This window comes from Schistocerca cancellata, chromosome 4 (genome assembly GCF_023864275.1).
Source record: "Schistocerca cancellata isolate TAMUIC-IGC-003103 chromosome 4, iqSchCanc2.1, whole genome shotgun sequence".
Classification (NCBI taxonomy): Eukaryota; Metazoa; Arthropoda; class Insecta; order Orthoptera; family Acrididae; genus Schistocerca; species Schistocerca cancellata.
Genome location: NC_064629.1, coordinates 813,329,951 through 813,345,102, shown reverse-complemented (window position 1 = coordinate 813,345,102; position 15,152 = coordinate 813,329,951). Strand labels below are relative to the sequence as shown.

The 15,152-nt window shown below is 43.8% G+C and overlaps 1 protein-coding gene across 1 annotated transcript in view; it reads left to right on the top strand.

Annotated features, from left to right (window-relative positions):
• LOC126183869 (lipase 1-like) overlaps positions 1–15,152 on the top strand; it is a 295,410-nt gene that overhangs the window by 158,383 nt on the left and 121,875 nt on the right. The window contains exon 5 of the mRNA XM_049926161.1: positions 7,191–7,349. Coding sequence (XP_049782118.1) covers positions 7,191–7,349 — 159 coding nt within the window. The remainder of the gene's footprint in view (positions 1–7,190; positions 7,350–15,152) is intronic.

Sequence of the window (15,152 nt, the reverse complement as noted above, 5' to 3'; positions counted from 1 at the left end):
CATACATTTGTGATTCATGGTCGCTGGGTATGTCGATGTAAGATGCAAATGACACTCGTCTGGCTGATTCCACATCCTTAGCAATGCGTCTCGTTCCACTATGCTCCCGTCTAATCACCACAGTATGCAATAGTATCATCCCATGTACTGTAACGCCCGTGGGAGTCGACGCTACATTACTTAACAGCGTTAGGTCTATGCTGTCAGGATGTGGTCGCACCATCACCCCTTGGGCACTGGCGAGTGGCCTTGTGGAAGATGACCTATTCGGCGGCACCAGCTCGTGGCGTGCAGTCTCGCCCACTAGCAGCGGCATCACCGCCCAGTGACACCACAGGGCAGAGGGCGTGCTATGCGGATGGCGTTGCTTGCTCTGGTCACAGCTGAGAGCAGCTTCAGAAAATTATTAGCTACTTACCTGGAATTTTTCATTATAAAAAGTCATATTATGACCAAAAAATATTGATTTAAGTGTTAATTTTAGACTGTTAAAATTCACAAAGCTCTGAGGTAAACTTTCACAAACATCAGTTTTACGGATTTTCTTGAAAAAAAGTAACGAGTTTCAGACCGTTAATTCTGACGAAGCTGGTGACGTAAATCTCTGAATTTATCTCTTTGGATTTTTCATGGGTCTTATCTAAACCAAAGCCCCTATATTTATTTCATCATGCTGTATTTGTTTATTATGTCTCCTTCATCTAGCTGAAATATATTTTCCCATACCTTCTTCAGTTGTTCTAGTTCGTCCTCTAACTTCCCATCTCTCTCTGGGATATAGGATACGTATATATTTTTTTCATCAGCTTCAGAGGTTTCTAATTGGGGTAAAATCATAGATTTCACGTTTGACGCTATTCAGTACTTCTTCTGTTTCACTACGAAGTTCACCAACAGACTGTTTCTCTTATTACAACAGTATTATAATAATATCATAAATGGACCACAAAGTTCAAATGAACTAGAAAGATTATGATTTTGACTTTTTTGATATAGAAATGACGGAAATGAATCTGTAATAGCGAATGTGGAACAAGGGATGACAATGGAAACTAAATTCTATTCTAGTGTGTAAGCAAATTTACTGACTTGTTTGATATATGCGATAAATTATCTGAATAGTAATGTTACAAGAAAATTAAAAGCAGGGCAGAATGGATTGAAATAGCTCAAATTAAATCTTGGGCTAAAAGATTTTAAGAAACATGTGGCAGTCTTAAGGATGAAACGGAACAAACCATTGAGGAACTAAAATGGCAATTGCAAAGAAGTGTTGACCAACAAATTTCTAAGGTTAGAGAAGAAGTGCAGGAAGAGATTTAAGAATAAAAATTGAAGTAAATGAAACTACTGAAGGAATGAAAACGAAAATCGGTGCCAGAAAGACAAGGAAATTGTATTAAAAAAAAAAACAGCTTTCGATAATATTGTGAAATAACGAATCGCTCAGTGCAAGACTGAACAACGTAAAATTATAGATTTCTGTGACCAACTAATGCTTAAGCACAACGATAGCTGTTGGTTGAAAATGAAAAAAGACCAAGTCACGAACTTCTTTAAGAAGCACAGAAGTGCCATAAGGACACTCATTGATCCTCAATGGCAGAAGCTATAAGAGAGGCATTGCGAATCACAGATAAATTTTCTGTTAAGATACACTTTATCTTACTTAATATCTTCTGCGTGTAGTCCGGAAAATGAACATGATGATAAAGCCAGATAAATTCGTGCTTAACGTATGCATGCAGACAGTCGTTTACCCTGTACAATCATTTTTCTGTATTGTCTTGAAAGTGATAAAGACTTCTAGAAATAACAAGCTATGTTTATCACAGGATGCTTTCCAATCACTTACTCGATGGCTTTCCCACTTGCATGGACTTGTCATTACAGCCAGGTAGAGCGACCATACCTGCTACCAACAAAGAAACTGGCAGATTTCCTGAGTCCATAGACAGAATCGACAAACCACAGGAAGCAGAGTAAGGCAACATAGAAAGTGAAAGATCATCCAAAACGGAAAAAAGAGAAATAATGTAGACAGATTCCACACCCGAATAGAAATAGTCTGCATACTTGAATTCACAATCCTAGTGCTAAATGAAATACTAATAACGATAAGTGTACTTTTCGACTTTGTCTCCGGTAAATTATGATGCTGTCAGAGTTGAGCGAGCTTCTTCTAATGTAGTACCTAACTCAAGTGTATGACACTTGTATTTCTCAAATTTTGGGACGAATGGTTTTGAAGCACTGTGGTTTTTCTCAATTGCAATTTATTAAACGTTAAGCTAAAGCTATTTATTGAGCACTGACCTTAACATATTATTATTGCATTAAAATATTTTAGATAGTTTTGTAATCAAATTATTATTATTATAAGGCGTGCTATATATTTCACTAGTATCACAAAAATCATAGGTATGTGGCATGTTAAAAATGGGGGTGATGACAAGATGTATTCCAGGGAAACTGTAACGAGTTGTGCTCTTCCCCTCCCCCCCGCCCTCCCACAGTGAACCGATATCTAGATCGGCACAAGCCTGCTTCTACGAAATACGTTGACTGTGGTATTGTTCTGGCTTGGAATAGTGTACCTACGACTCACTCACAGTACATAATCGGCGCAAGAAGTCGGTTGCAGTTGTTTTAAAATGGGATAATTTGCTGAGAAATTCGTGTGCTAAGTTTTCTAGTAGTTACTTCGTCATTTAAAATATATGGTGGAAATGATAATCATTTACAACGTACCACAGTGGTGTAGGGACATCCAGACGAAAAAGTTGATATAGGACACTTGTGATCTACCAAGCTAGCAGACAACCTCAGATTGGTCTGCAAAAGCCACCTACTGTAGCGTATTTGCGCCGAGCGATATTTTCAACATCCTATCGCCCTCTTACGTCACCAGCTTCATCAGAATTAACCGTCTGAAACTCATTACTTTTTTTCAATAAAATCCGCTTGAGTATAAAACGCACCTTGTTATTTCACTTACAAATTGTAAAACTGGTGTTTGTGAAATTTTACCTCATAGCTTTGTGAATTTTAATTGTTTCAAATAACAATTAAATCAATATTTTTTGGTCGGGTCCGCAGCATAGAATACGTCATAATATGACTTTTTATAACGAAAAACTCCAGGTAAGCAGCTAATAATTTAGTTAGTAATGTTTCTTCTCTACTAAAAGCTTGTTTCGGCTACAGCGCCATTCTCAAGGAAACCTGTAGATCAAGAGCGCCCCTGCGATAGTTTATAGAAGAGGGGGCTGGGGACAAAGCGGGAAGAGTGCAATATTTTTAATGTTCTGTAAGACAAAAGGCGACCTGTAAGTAGCCCTAATAAATTTCCAGTTTCAACCATGTTACAGACCTGCGTAACACAGACTTTTAAATCATTTTTTAAAAGAAAAACACTTGATATCAATTACTTTTTTCCTTCCCTGTGAGCTGGGTTGGGAGAGGGGGGGGGGCGCTATGGGCGCCCTTGCTGTAGATGTTACACTTGTCGAGTCTACTTACGTTTATAAAAAATGTACATAAATGTCAGTTTACATACATACTTACATCTAATTGGAATATATGCCCATATTGTATCAATGAGTAAACTGCCGACTATCTGCTTGTTGCCAAATTGCTATAATCACATAAGTTCTATTTGTATAGAACATTTTCGTGAATGCTAATATTTCGTGCCCTTTAACCGATATACAATTTAGCACTAGATTCAAAGAACACACAAGAAATTGTGACAGCAGTCAGTCAAGCTTTTACCTGCATCTCGAAAACCAAAACCACACAGCAGAACATCTCGAAAATGCTAGCAAGTTCTACAAAGAATACCAAAAGGACATACCATGAACACCCTGGAAGAATCATAAATATACATACATACAAAAAACTATGCAAACGATATCCTTAATGAACAAATCGATCGCGAATGTAAAAATTATTTAGAAAATTTTACTGACTTTTGGAAAATGATAACGGATAAAAAATATAGTAAATAAAAAATAAAAAACCATAGATACAAATAATATTAAAATTATAATATCAGTGAAATGCAACTAACATCACTGAATAGCGAAGATTACCCTGTAAACACAAAGCATAAACGAGAATAAACTGTCAAACTAGCCGTCCAAAGTATTTAACATAAATATTAGATAAAAATGGAACTTACATGAATATAACAAGGTAGCAACAAATAGACAGTCGACAGTTTAGTCGCTGATGCAATATAGGTACCTATTCCAACTAGATTTAAGTATATACGTATACTGCCCTTTATGTGCAACTTTTATAAACTTTTATAAAAGTAAGTAGACTCACTAAATGTAACATCTACATTTTTACTTAAGAATGGCGCTATAGCCGAAATAAGCTTGTAGTTAAGAAGAAACATTATGAGCAGCTTACCTGGAATTATTCATCATAAAACAATTCAGTCGTTTTGTTTCTCTAGCCGTCTTCGTGAGAGACTGCTTTGCTTGTGAGGGTTGGATTTAGGTGGACTTGTAAAGGCAATTAGTTTTCACACAACTTACAGAAGTCTTTTTTCTTTCATTTTCGTCATGGGAAACTATATTTCTAATGTCAACAAAATAAAAAATGTGACCGCCTAAGCCAGTGGCGTAGGAAGGCGAAAATATATTCCAAATATCGCGTAGTATGCATGTGCTATAGCTTAGATGGCTATTATAGGCCAGTTTGAGATTGTTTTCCGGTTAGATAAATTCCAAGTGTCTCATATAAAACTGATAGTCTTGATTTCCCCTACATCACTCGGGTACGTTGTAAACAGGTATCCTTTACAATCTGTATACGATTTCCTTTCTTGTGACACTCCTAAGGCGTTAGCTTTAAGCACCCGTCGTACAATACCATCCTAAGCATTTCATCAGCGTTTTACATCTAAATCTACATACATATTCCGCAATCCACCATACGGTGCGTGGCGGAGGGTACCTAGTACCACAACTAGCATCTTCTCTCCCTGTTCCACTCCCAAACAGAACGAGGGAAAAATGACTGCCTATATGCCTCTGTACGAGCCCTAATCTTTCTTATCTTATCTTTGTGGTCTTTCCGCGAAATATAAGTTGGCGGCAGTAAAATTGTACTGCAGTTAGCCTCAAATGCTGGTTCTCTAAATTTCCTCAGTAACGATTCACGAAAAGAACGCCTCCCTTCCTCCAGAGACTCCCACCCGAGTTCCTGAAGCATTTCCGTAACACTCGCGTGATGATCAAACCTACCAGTAACAAATCTAGCAGCCCGCTTCTGAATTTCTTCTATGTTCTCCCTCAATCCGACTTGATAGGGATCCCAAACGCTCGAGCAGTACTCAAGAATAGGTCGTATTAGTGTTTTACAAGCGGTCTGCTTTACAGATGAACCACATCTTCCCAAAATTCTACCAATGAACAGAAGACGACTATCCGCCTTCCCCACAACTGCCATTACATGCTTGTCCCACTTCATATCACTCTGCAGTGTTACGCCCAAATATTTAATCGACGTGACTGTGTCAAGCGCTACGCTACTAATGGAGTATTCAAACATTACGGGATTCTTTTCCCTATTCACCTGCATTAATTTACATTTATCTATATTTAGAGTTAGCTGCCATTCTTTACACCAAACACAAATCCTGTCCAAGTCATCTTGTATCCTCCTACAGTCACTCAACGACGAGACCTTCCCGTACACCACAGCATCATCAGCAAACAGCCGCACATTGCTATCCACCCTATCCAAAAGATCATTTATGTAGATAGAAAACAACAGCGGACCTACCACACTTCCCCGGGGCACTCCAGATGATACCCTCACCTCCGATGAACACTCGCCATCGAGGACAACGTACTGGGTTCTATTACTTAAGAAGTCTTCGAGCCACTCACATACTTGGGAACCAATCCCATATGCTCGTGCCTTAGTTAGGAGTCTGCAGTGGGGCACCGAGTCAAACGCTTTCCGGAAGTCAAGGAATATGGCATCCGTCTGATACCCTTCATCCATGGTTCGCAAGATATCATGTGAAAAAAGGGCGAGTTGCGTTTCGCAGGAGCGATGCTTTCTAAAGCCGTGCTGATGCATGGACAGCAACTTCTCTGTCTCAGGGAAATTCATTATATTCGAACTGATGTTAAGGATATTGGTCTGTAATTTTGAGGATCCGTCCTTCTACCCTCCTTATATACAGGCGTCACCTGCGCTTTTTTCCAGTCGCTCGGGACTTTACGTTGGGCAAGAGATTCGCGATAAATGCGTTTCACCTATAGTAGCAGCCGTGCAAGGTTGGGTCGTCATCCGCATGGTTTATCTTCACGAGAAGAGCAGACACGTTTTAATTCAGTCACATATTCCTTAACAATTGAAAATCAAGGAGTAGTCTCCTGTATCTTCATCAACTTTGGATCAATTTTCATTAGCGAGGAACCATTCAAAACAAAGAATTTTGTGACAATTTATTCATAAGAACAAATCGTGACAAATTCAAATAGCCATACAAACAAAATTATTCCGCAGACCACGTTATTGATCACGATGAAACAATTTATGATTACTATCACTTTATAGACAAATTTGTCAAGCCAAGAACTTTTCACCTTGGCATTGTATACTGAATGTTTTTGTAGGTGCACAGGACGTTCTCTTCTGTCATTCTCTAAACACAAAACGTTTTTAGTAACTGAGCATCCCGATCTTCATCCTTCTTTCACAGAACGTTTTCGTATCTGATTTCATGGAACCAGCTAAATAGCGAGTCCATTCAGGGGGACGATACCAAGGCACGAAGTGCAGCTCATAAAATCACTAAAGTCTGCTTCCAAACACTATTCAATTAAGTATCAGAAATATATGTGTTCGAATTGCACGGCTGAATACAATTGCAACAGCGCAGAACACGACCACGGAAGTTCATCCGCCAGTTTTAACAGTCAACATTGTTGAAACTTGCAATAGCAGGTTCAAATTGTAGTTGCTAACGCGCGTCTTTCCTGGAAGTTCAATGACAGAGTGCAGTCAGGCATTGCTGGCGTAAGTATCGTGGTCCAGCCGCTGTTTTCGTCATATTGTTATAGACTCGTAGATAATGGTTCAACTCTGACATGAAACATTACGTCGTCAAAACCTAAAATGTGTAAATATTAAACGTAGCGCTACCTTATTTGTGCCCACAGAGCCTCCTCCAGAGAGCGCGCATATACAGAGTTCCGCCAACGACCAAAGAATCTTGCTCGCTGTTGCAGAAGACTTGTGGGGACGACAAACCTACGCAGGATCTCTGCCTGAATCTCATTCAAACTCTTTATGGGTGGGATCCTCAAGGTTTAAATAAGGTGAGTACCATGTACAAATGCATATACTGATAACAATTTAATAGATTTGTACACTCCTGGAAATGGAAAAAAGAACACATTGACACCGGTAAGTCAGACCCACCATACTTGCTCCGGACACTGCGAGAGGGCTGTACAAGCAATGATCACACGCACGGCACAGCGGACACACCAGGAACCGCGGTGTTGGCCGTCGAATGGCGCTGGCTGCGCAGCATTTGTGCACCGCCGCCGTCAGTGTCAGCCAGTTTGCCGTGGCATACGGAGCTCCATCGCAGTCTTTAACACTGGTAGCATGCCGCGACAGCGTGGACGTGAACCGTATGTGCAGTTGACGGACTTTGAGCGAGGGCGTATAGTGGGCATGCGGGAGGCCGGGTGGACGTACCGCCGAATTGCTCAACACGTGGGGCGTGAGGTCTCCACATTACATAGATGTTGTCGCCAGTGGTCGGCGGAAGGTGCACGTGCCCGTCGACCTGGGACCGGACCGCAGCGACGCACGGATGCACGCCAAGACCGTAGTATCCTACGCAGTGCCGTAGGGGACCGCACCGCCACTTCCCAGCAAATTAGGGACACTGTTGCTCCTGGGGTATCGGCGAGGACCATTCGCAACCGTCTCCATGAAGCTGGGCTACGGTCCCGCACACCGTTAGGCCGTCTTCCGCTCACGCCCCAACATCGTGCAGCCCGCTTCCAGTGGTGTCGCGACAGGCGTGAATGGAGGGACGAATGGAGACGTGTCGTCTTCAGCGATGAGAGTCGCTTCTGCCTTGGTGCCAATGATGGTCGTATGCGTGTTTGGCGCCGTGCAGGTGAGCGCCACAATCAGGACTGCATACGACCGAGGCACACAGGGCCAACACCCGGCATCATGGTGTGGGGAGCGATCTCCTACACTGGCCGTACACCACTGGTGATCGTCGAGGGGACACTGAATAGTGCACGGTACATCCAAACCGTCATCGAACCCATCGTTCTACCATTCCTAGACCGGCAAGGGAACTTGCTGTTCCAACAGGACAATGCACGTCCGCATGTATCCCGTGCCACCCAACGTGCTCTAGAAGGTGTAAGTCAACTACCCTGGCCAGCAAGATCTCCGGATCTGTCCCCCATTGAGCATGTTTGGGACTGGATGAAGCGTCGTCTCACGCGGTCTGCACGTCCAGCACGAACGCTGGTCCAACTGAGGCGCCAGGTGGAAATGGCATGGCAAGCCGTTCCACAGGACTACATACAGCATCTCTACGATCGTCTCCATGGGAGAATAGCAGCCTGCATTGCTGCGAAAGGTGGATATACACTGTACTAGTGCCGACATTGTGCATGCTCTGTTGCCTGTGTCTATGTGCCTGTGGTTATGTCAGTGTGATCATGTGATGTATCTGACCCCAGGAATGTGTCAATAAAGTTTCCCCTTCCTGGGACAATGAATTCACGGTGTTCTTATTTCAATTTCCAGTAGTGTATTTGCAGGGGATCTACCTTGAGCAAAACATAATTTTATCTTTTCTTCTATTTCCCAGACAAGTTCCACTGCACTTTCAGCATCATCAGTGGGCTTTTATTTTCATCTCTTAAAGAGGAAAAATGCTTTTCACTACTTGTACACATATAAATTTGACTTTTTAAGACAGCGAATGGGGCGATGGGTAATAATTATTGTATTTTGTTCTCTAGGTTGTAAACTGAAATGTTTGGTAGTCTTATGCGAGTCTGGGATACCATAGCTTTTTACAATGGTCTGAAAACTGTTTACGCGGCCATCCAGAGAGCGATGGAGAACATATTGTTCATTGTCTAAGTATAATACTAAGGGGTCAGGAACCACGACGATAAAAGTCTGTTGTTGTTTAACGAAACATTGTTCCACATGCACAAGAATAAGTAAGCAAATCATTAAAGCTTGTTCTATTGTTCTCAGCACCGGAAACAGTTCAGAACGATTTCTACTCTTTGTTCCCATTCAGGAAAAGTTAACTGCTTGCCTTAAAAGTGGACAATAACTTACCGCTGTTTTCTATAATATAGCGGGCAGCATACTAAATAGAATCTGGAGAATGAAACACGGGTTTTCCAGATATACACTCCTGGAAATGGAAAAAAGAACACATTGACACCGGTGTGTCAGACCCACCATACTTGCTCCGGACACTGCGAGAGGGCTGTACAAGCAATGATCACACGCACGGCACAGCGGACACACCAGGAACCGCGGTGTTGGCCGTCGAATGGCGCTAGCTGCGCAGCATTTGTGCACCGCCGCCGTCAGTGTCAGCCAGTTTGCCGTGGCATACGGAGCTCCATCGCAGTCTTTAACACTGGTAGCATGCCGCGACAGCGTGGACGTGAACCGTATGTGCAGCTGACGGACTTTGGGCGAGGGCGTATAGTGGGCATGCGGGAGGCCGGGTGGACGTACCGCCGAAGTGCTCAACACGTGGGACGTGAGGTCTCCACAGTACATCGATGTTGTCGCCAGTGGTCGGCGGGAGGTGCACGTGCCCGTCGACCTGGGACCGGACCGCAGGATCCTACGCAGTGCCGTAGGGGGCCGCACCGCCACTTCCCAGCAAATTAGGGACACTGTTGCTCCTGGGGTATCGACGAGGACCATTCGCAACCGTCTCCATGAAGCTGGGCTACGGTCCCGCACACCGTTAGGCCGTCTTCCGCTCACGCCCCAACATCGTGCAGCCCGCCTCCAGTGGTGTCGCGACAGGCGTGAATGGAGGGACGAATGGAGACGTGTCGTCTTCAGCGATGAGAGTCGCTTCTGCCTTGGTGCCAATGATGGTCGTATGCGTGTTTGGCGCCGTGCAGGTGAGCGCCACAATCAGGACTGCATACGACCGAGGCACACAGGGCCAACACCCGGCATCATGGTGTGGGGAGCGATCTCCTACACTGGCCGTACACCACTGGTGATCGTCGAGGGGACACTGAATAGTGCACGGTACATCCAAACCGTCATCGAACCCATCGTTCTACCATTCCTAGACCGGCAAGGGAACTTGCTGTTCCAACAGGACAATGCACGTCCGCATGTATCCCGTGCCACCCAACGTGCTCTAGAAGGTGTAAGTCAACTACCCTGGCCAGCAAGATCTCCGGATCTGTCCCCCATTGAGCATGTTTGGGACTGGATGAAGCGTCGTCTCACGCGGTCTGCACGTCCAGCACGAACGCTGGTCCAACTGAGGCGCCAGGTGGAAATGGCATGGCAAGCCGTTCCACAGGACTACATCCAGCATCTCTACGATCGTCTCCATGGGAGAATAGCAGCCTGCATTGCTGCGAAAGGTGGATATACACTGCACTAGTGCCGACATTGTGCATGCTCTGTTGCCTGTGTGTATGTGCCTGTGGTTCTGTCAGTGTGATCATGTGATGTATCTGACCCCAGGAATGTGTCAATAAAGTTTCCCCTTCCTGGGACAATGAATTCACGGTGTTCTTATTTCAATTTCCAGGAGTGTATTGTGTATCCAAGTAGGTTAACTTTTACATAGTTTCACAACATATACGCAACATATCAATCGACCGAAAATCAATAACGTCAGCCATTACTAACGCCATCCTAGGCTTAAACGGACGCGAACAGCTGACTGACTGACTGACTTACGTTAGGAGATCTCTGGATCTCTTTTCTTTTGTAGCTCTCGCACTTTTAGTCCTTTTCCTACTTAACTGCTCTATTCGTTCAGTTTTTTTAAAATTCTTCTCTTTTTGATATGTCTGCTCAAGGTCTCATTCTGGTTTTGTTACACTATTTCTCTTATTATGAGTTTTATTCACGCATTAGGTCCGGTCACCTTGTGGTTGGGCGCCAATGTATCTGTCTGACCAGACTGGCTATTAATGGGTTTTCAGATTGCTGCGCCTCTTCACAGAACTGGCGAGTGATCTGTTCGATGAAGTCCTTTAACGTGGGAGCACCAGCCTGCTCATGAAGCTCCCTAGTGGGGAAGTGTTGGGTAAGTGCAGAGTAAGGCGGAGAGTTTTGTTCTGCACTTTCTGTAGTTTTTCAATACGGATGTGGGCAGCATTGCCCCTTACCATAGAAGCCTACTCTATAACGGACCTAATAAGTGCCAGATATAGTGTTAATCCAGATTGGGTGCGTAACGTCGTTGTTGGGTTTAAAATTGGGTAAAGCGTGCGTAGGCGACCCAACGCTCTCCCTCTTACTTCGCGGATGCGAGGTCCCCAGGTCATGTGCCGATCTCAGGTCACGCCAAGGCATTTGCTGGTTCGTGATCATCTGATGGGGCCTCCCGTGATACGAGGCGTTACTAAATCTTCAGGGAGCTTTTACCTGGTAACGACCAGGGCTTGGCTTTTAGGCGCATTCATCTTGAGTCGCCTAAGATCCAAGGTTATCGCACACTTTTTGCACACGTCGTCTCATTATATATGCGCTGAGACTGCGCACAAAGAGCGCTATGTCGTCTGCATAAAGAACAACCCGACACTTGGAGTTTTCTGCATGTCAGACGTATACAGTATAGTGTACACAGCAGCAGAGGGCTGAGAACAGACCCCTGCGGCACTCTCGCCCGTATTCGTCTTTCTGTACAATTCCGTGTGCTGGAACGTGAAAAGTGCGGTCATTTAGGTAGGTTTCGAGCAGGCGGACGTTTGACACCGGTACCCCCACTACAAGAAGCTTGTACGGGAGGCCGTTATGCCACACGCTGCCGAATGCCTTGGACACGTCGAAAAGTACCTCCCCTAGGTACTCCCTACGGTCCAACGCTCCCATTGGCTGCTCAACCAACCTATGTCGTTGTTGTTGGGTTGAGTGCCCCCTCCGGAAACCGAAGTGCTCATTCGGAAGGAGGCGCTCATCCTTCACTTGTCTACACAGCCTTTCGAAAACCTTAGAAAGAGCTGGCAGTAGGCTTGTCAGCCTACAAATGTGCGCGAGTCTAGTATGCTTACCAGGTTTAGGAATGGCAACTACCTTCGCGTGTTTCCACGCAGAGGGGAAGCTGCCAGTTCGCAAGAGGCAGACACCTCGTTATTTATATACGCTCCGGCGGGCGGCGAAGGGAACATTTTGTTCCAAAACTGTTTGGAGTGTTGGTAGCAGTGCCCAACCAGCACCATTCATGACTACAAAATTACACTATTGGCCATTAAAACTGCTACACCACGAAGATGACGTGCTACAGACGCGAAATTTAACCGAAAGGAAGACAAATGATTAGCTTCTCAGAGCATTCACAAAATGTTGGCGCCGGTGGCGACACCTACAACGTGCTGACATGGGGAAAGTTTACAACCGATTTCTCATACACAAACAGCAGGTGACCGGTGTTTCCTGGTGAAACGTTGTTGTGATGCCTCGTGTAAGGAGGAGCAAGGCGTACCATCACGTTTCCGACTTTGATAAAGGTCGGATTGTAGCCTATCGCGATTGCGGTTTATCGTATCGCGACATTGCTGCTCGCGTTGGTCGAGATCCAATGACTGTTAGCAGAATATGGAAACGGTGGGTTCAGGAGGGTAATACGGAACGCCGTGCTGGAACCCAACGGCCTCGTATCACTAGCAGTCGAGATGAGAGGCATCTTATCCGCATGGCTGTAACGGATCGTGCAGCCAGGCTCAATCCCTGAGTCAACAGATGGGGACGTTTGCAAGACAACAACAATCTGCACGAACGGTTCGACGACGTTTGCAGCAACATGGACTATCAGCTCGGAGACCATGGCTGCGGTTACCCTTGACGCTGCATCACAGACAGGAGCGCCTGCGATGGTAAACTCAACGACGAACCTGGGTGCATGAATGGCAAAACGTCATTTTTTCGAATGAATCCATGTACTGTTTACAGCGTCATCATGGTCGCATCCGTGTTTGGCGACATCGCGGTTAACGCACATTGGAAGCGTGTATTCGTCATCGCCATACTGGCGTATCACCCGGCGTGATGGTATGGGGTGCCATTGGTTACACGTCTCGGTCACCTCTTGTTCGCACTGACGGCACTTTGAACAGTGGACGTTACATTTCAGATGTGTTACGACCCGTGGCTCTACCCTTCATTCGATCCCTGCGAAACCCTACATTTCAGCAGGATAATGCAGGATAATGTTACAGGTCCTGTACGGCCCTTTGTGGATACATAAAATGTTCGACTGCTGCCCTGGCCAGCACATTCTCCAGGTCTCTCACCAACTGAAAACATCTGGTCAATGGTGGCCGTGCAACTGGCTCGTCACAGTACGCCAGTCACTACTCTTGATAAACTGTGGTATCGTGTTGAAGCTGCATGGGTAGCTGTACCTGTAAACGCCATCGAAGCTCTGTTTGACTCAATGCCCAGGCGTATCAAGGCCGTTATTACGGCCAGAGGTGGTTGTTCTGCGTACTGATTTCTCAGGATCTATGCACCCAAATTGCGTGAAAATGTAATCACATGTCAGTTCTAGTATAATATATTTGTCCAATAAATACCCGTTTATCATCTGCATTTCTTCTTGGTGTAGCATTTTTAATGGCCATAGTGTATTTATATTGTTGTCAGTTGAAGACTAACAACGATCCCAATTTTTCTATAAGTATTTCTGTACTTTATTTATGTTCTATAAAATAGCCTGATAGCCTGATAGCTCTTAAATTTTGTTTTCCAAAATTTTCCAAACTGAACTGACAGTAGATGGCGGTTTCTGAACTGTCTGCCTTTAATTCTGTTCCTTTTAAAATTTACCGCATTATCTTGAAACTTGGTATGCCTTCGTTATTACATATAATGAATATAGTGTTGTGAGCTTCGCATGGATTTGTGCATCAATATGTGGCAACATGTGTGAACTCATCTTCTCACACACAGGCAGTGAACTACATTCTTATTTAAGCATGTTCATATATCCATCTATATGTAAGGGTTTATAAATAAAAAGTATAAGGACCACATATACATATGTTTTCTCTACAAAATCCTTAGTATGCTGATGTAAACATATAGTCAGCGCCATGGCTGAAGGGACAAAACACCATCGTCATAATGACTTCATAGTAACTGACTGATCCTGCAATACTACTGAAAATCTGAAGAAAAAGACTAGAACACTCCTTCCCGACAATATATGATCGATAACTGCAGGTACCTTAGACTGCAGCAAGATGAATCTCATTACGTCATTGCTAACACAACCAGATGGAAATAACACTGAGCATGTGCATGTATTTCCAAGAACGTTATTTCAACCCTAATACTAGCTATTGCAGGATATATTGTCTGCCACTAATGGGGTAACATACATGACATTGAGCAAAATCAGCGATACCCCACCGCCAGAAAAAGTAAAGCTGAACACTTTGTTAATATTTGACGAAGTTGAAAACCAGGATTGTCGTTGTATAGGGGTAGACATCTATTCGAGTGAAACATACTCTAGGATTTTAAAATAGTCGTAAAGGGACAACGAAAACCTTAACTCTTTGAAACGTGACAAAACAAGTTTATAACATGTTCCTCAAGGATATCTTGGAAATGACAAGTCATTCAACGAATTTATAACCATATGTAGAGTTGAATCACACTCAGCAGGGGGTTTGGTTATTGATAAAACAAGAAAAGTTAATGACGAGCAATATTTACGAAATTTTCAGGAGTTTCTTCATAAAGGACAATGTACAAGTATATAACTGTGTCTAGATATTACATCCCATGGACAAATATGTTCGTATGGTGCATCCTCACAAGAAAATATTCACAGCATTGAGAGCTAAATTACTGAATATTCTTATAGATGTACACAAAATATTCAGAATGTTGATACAAAA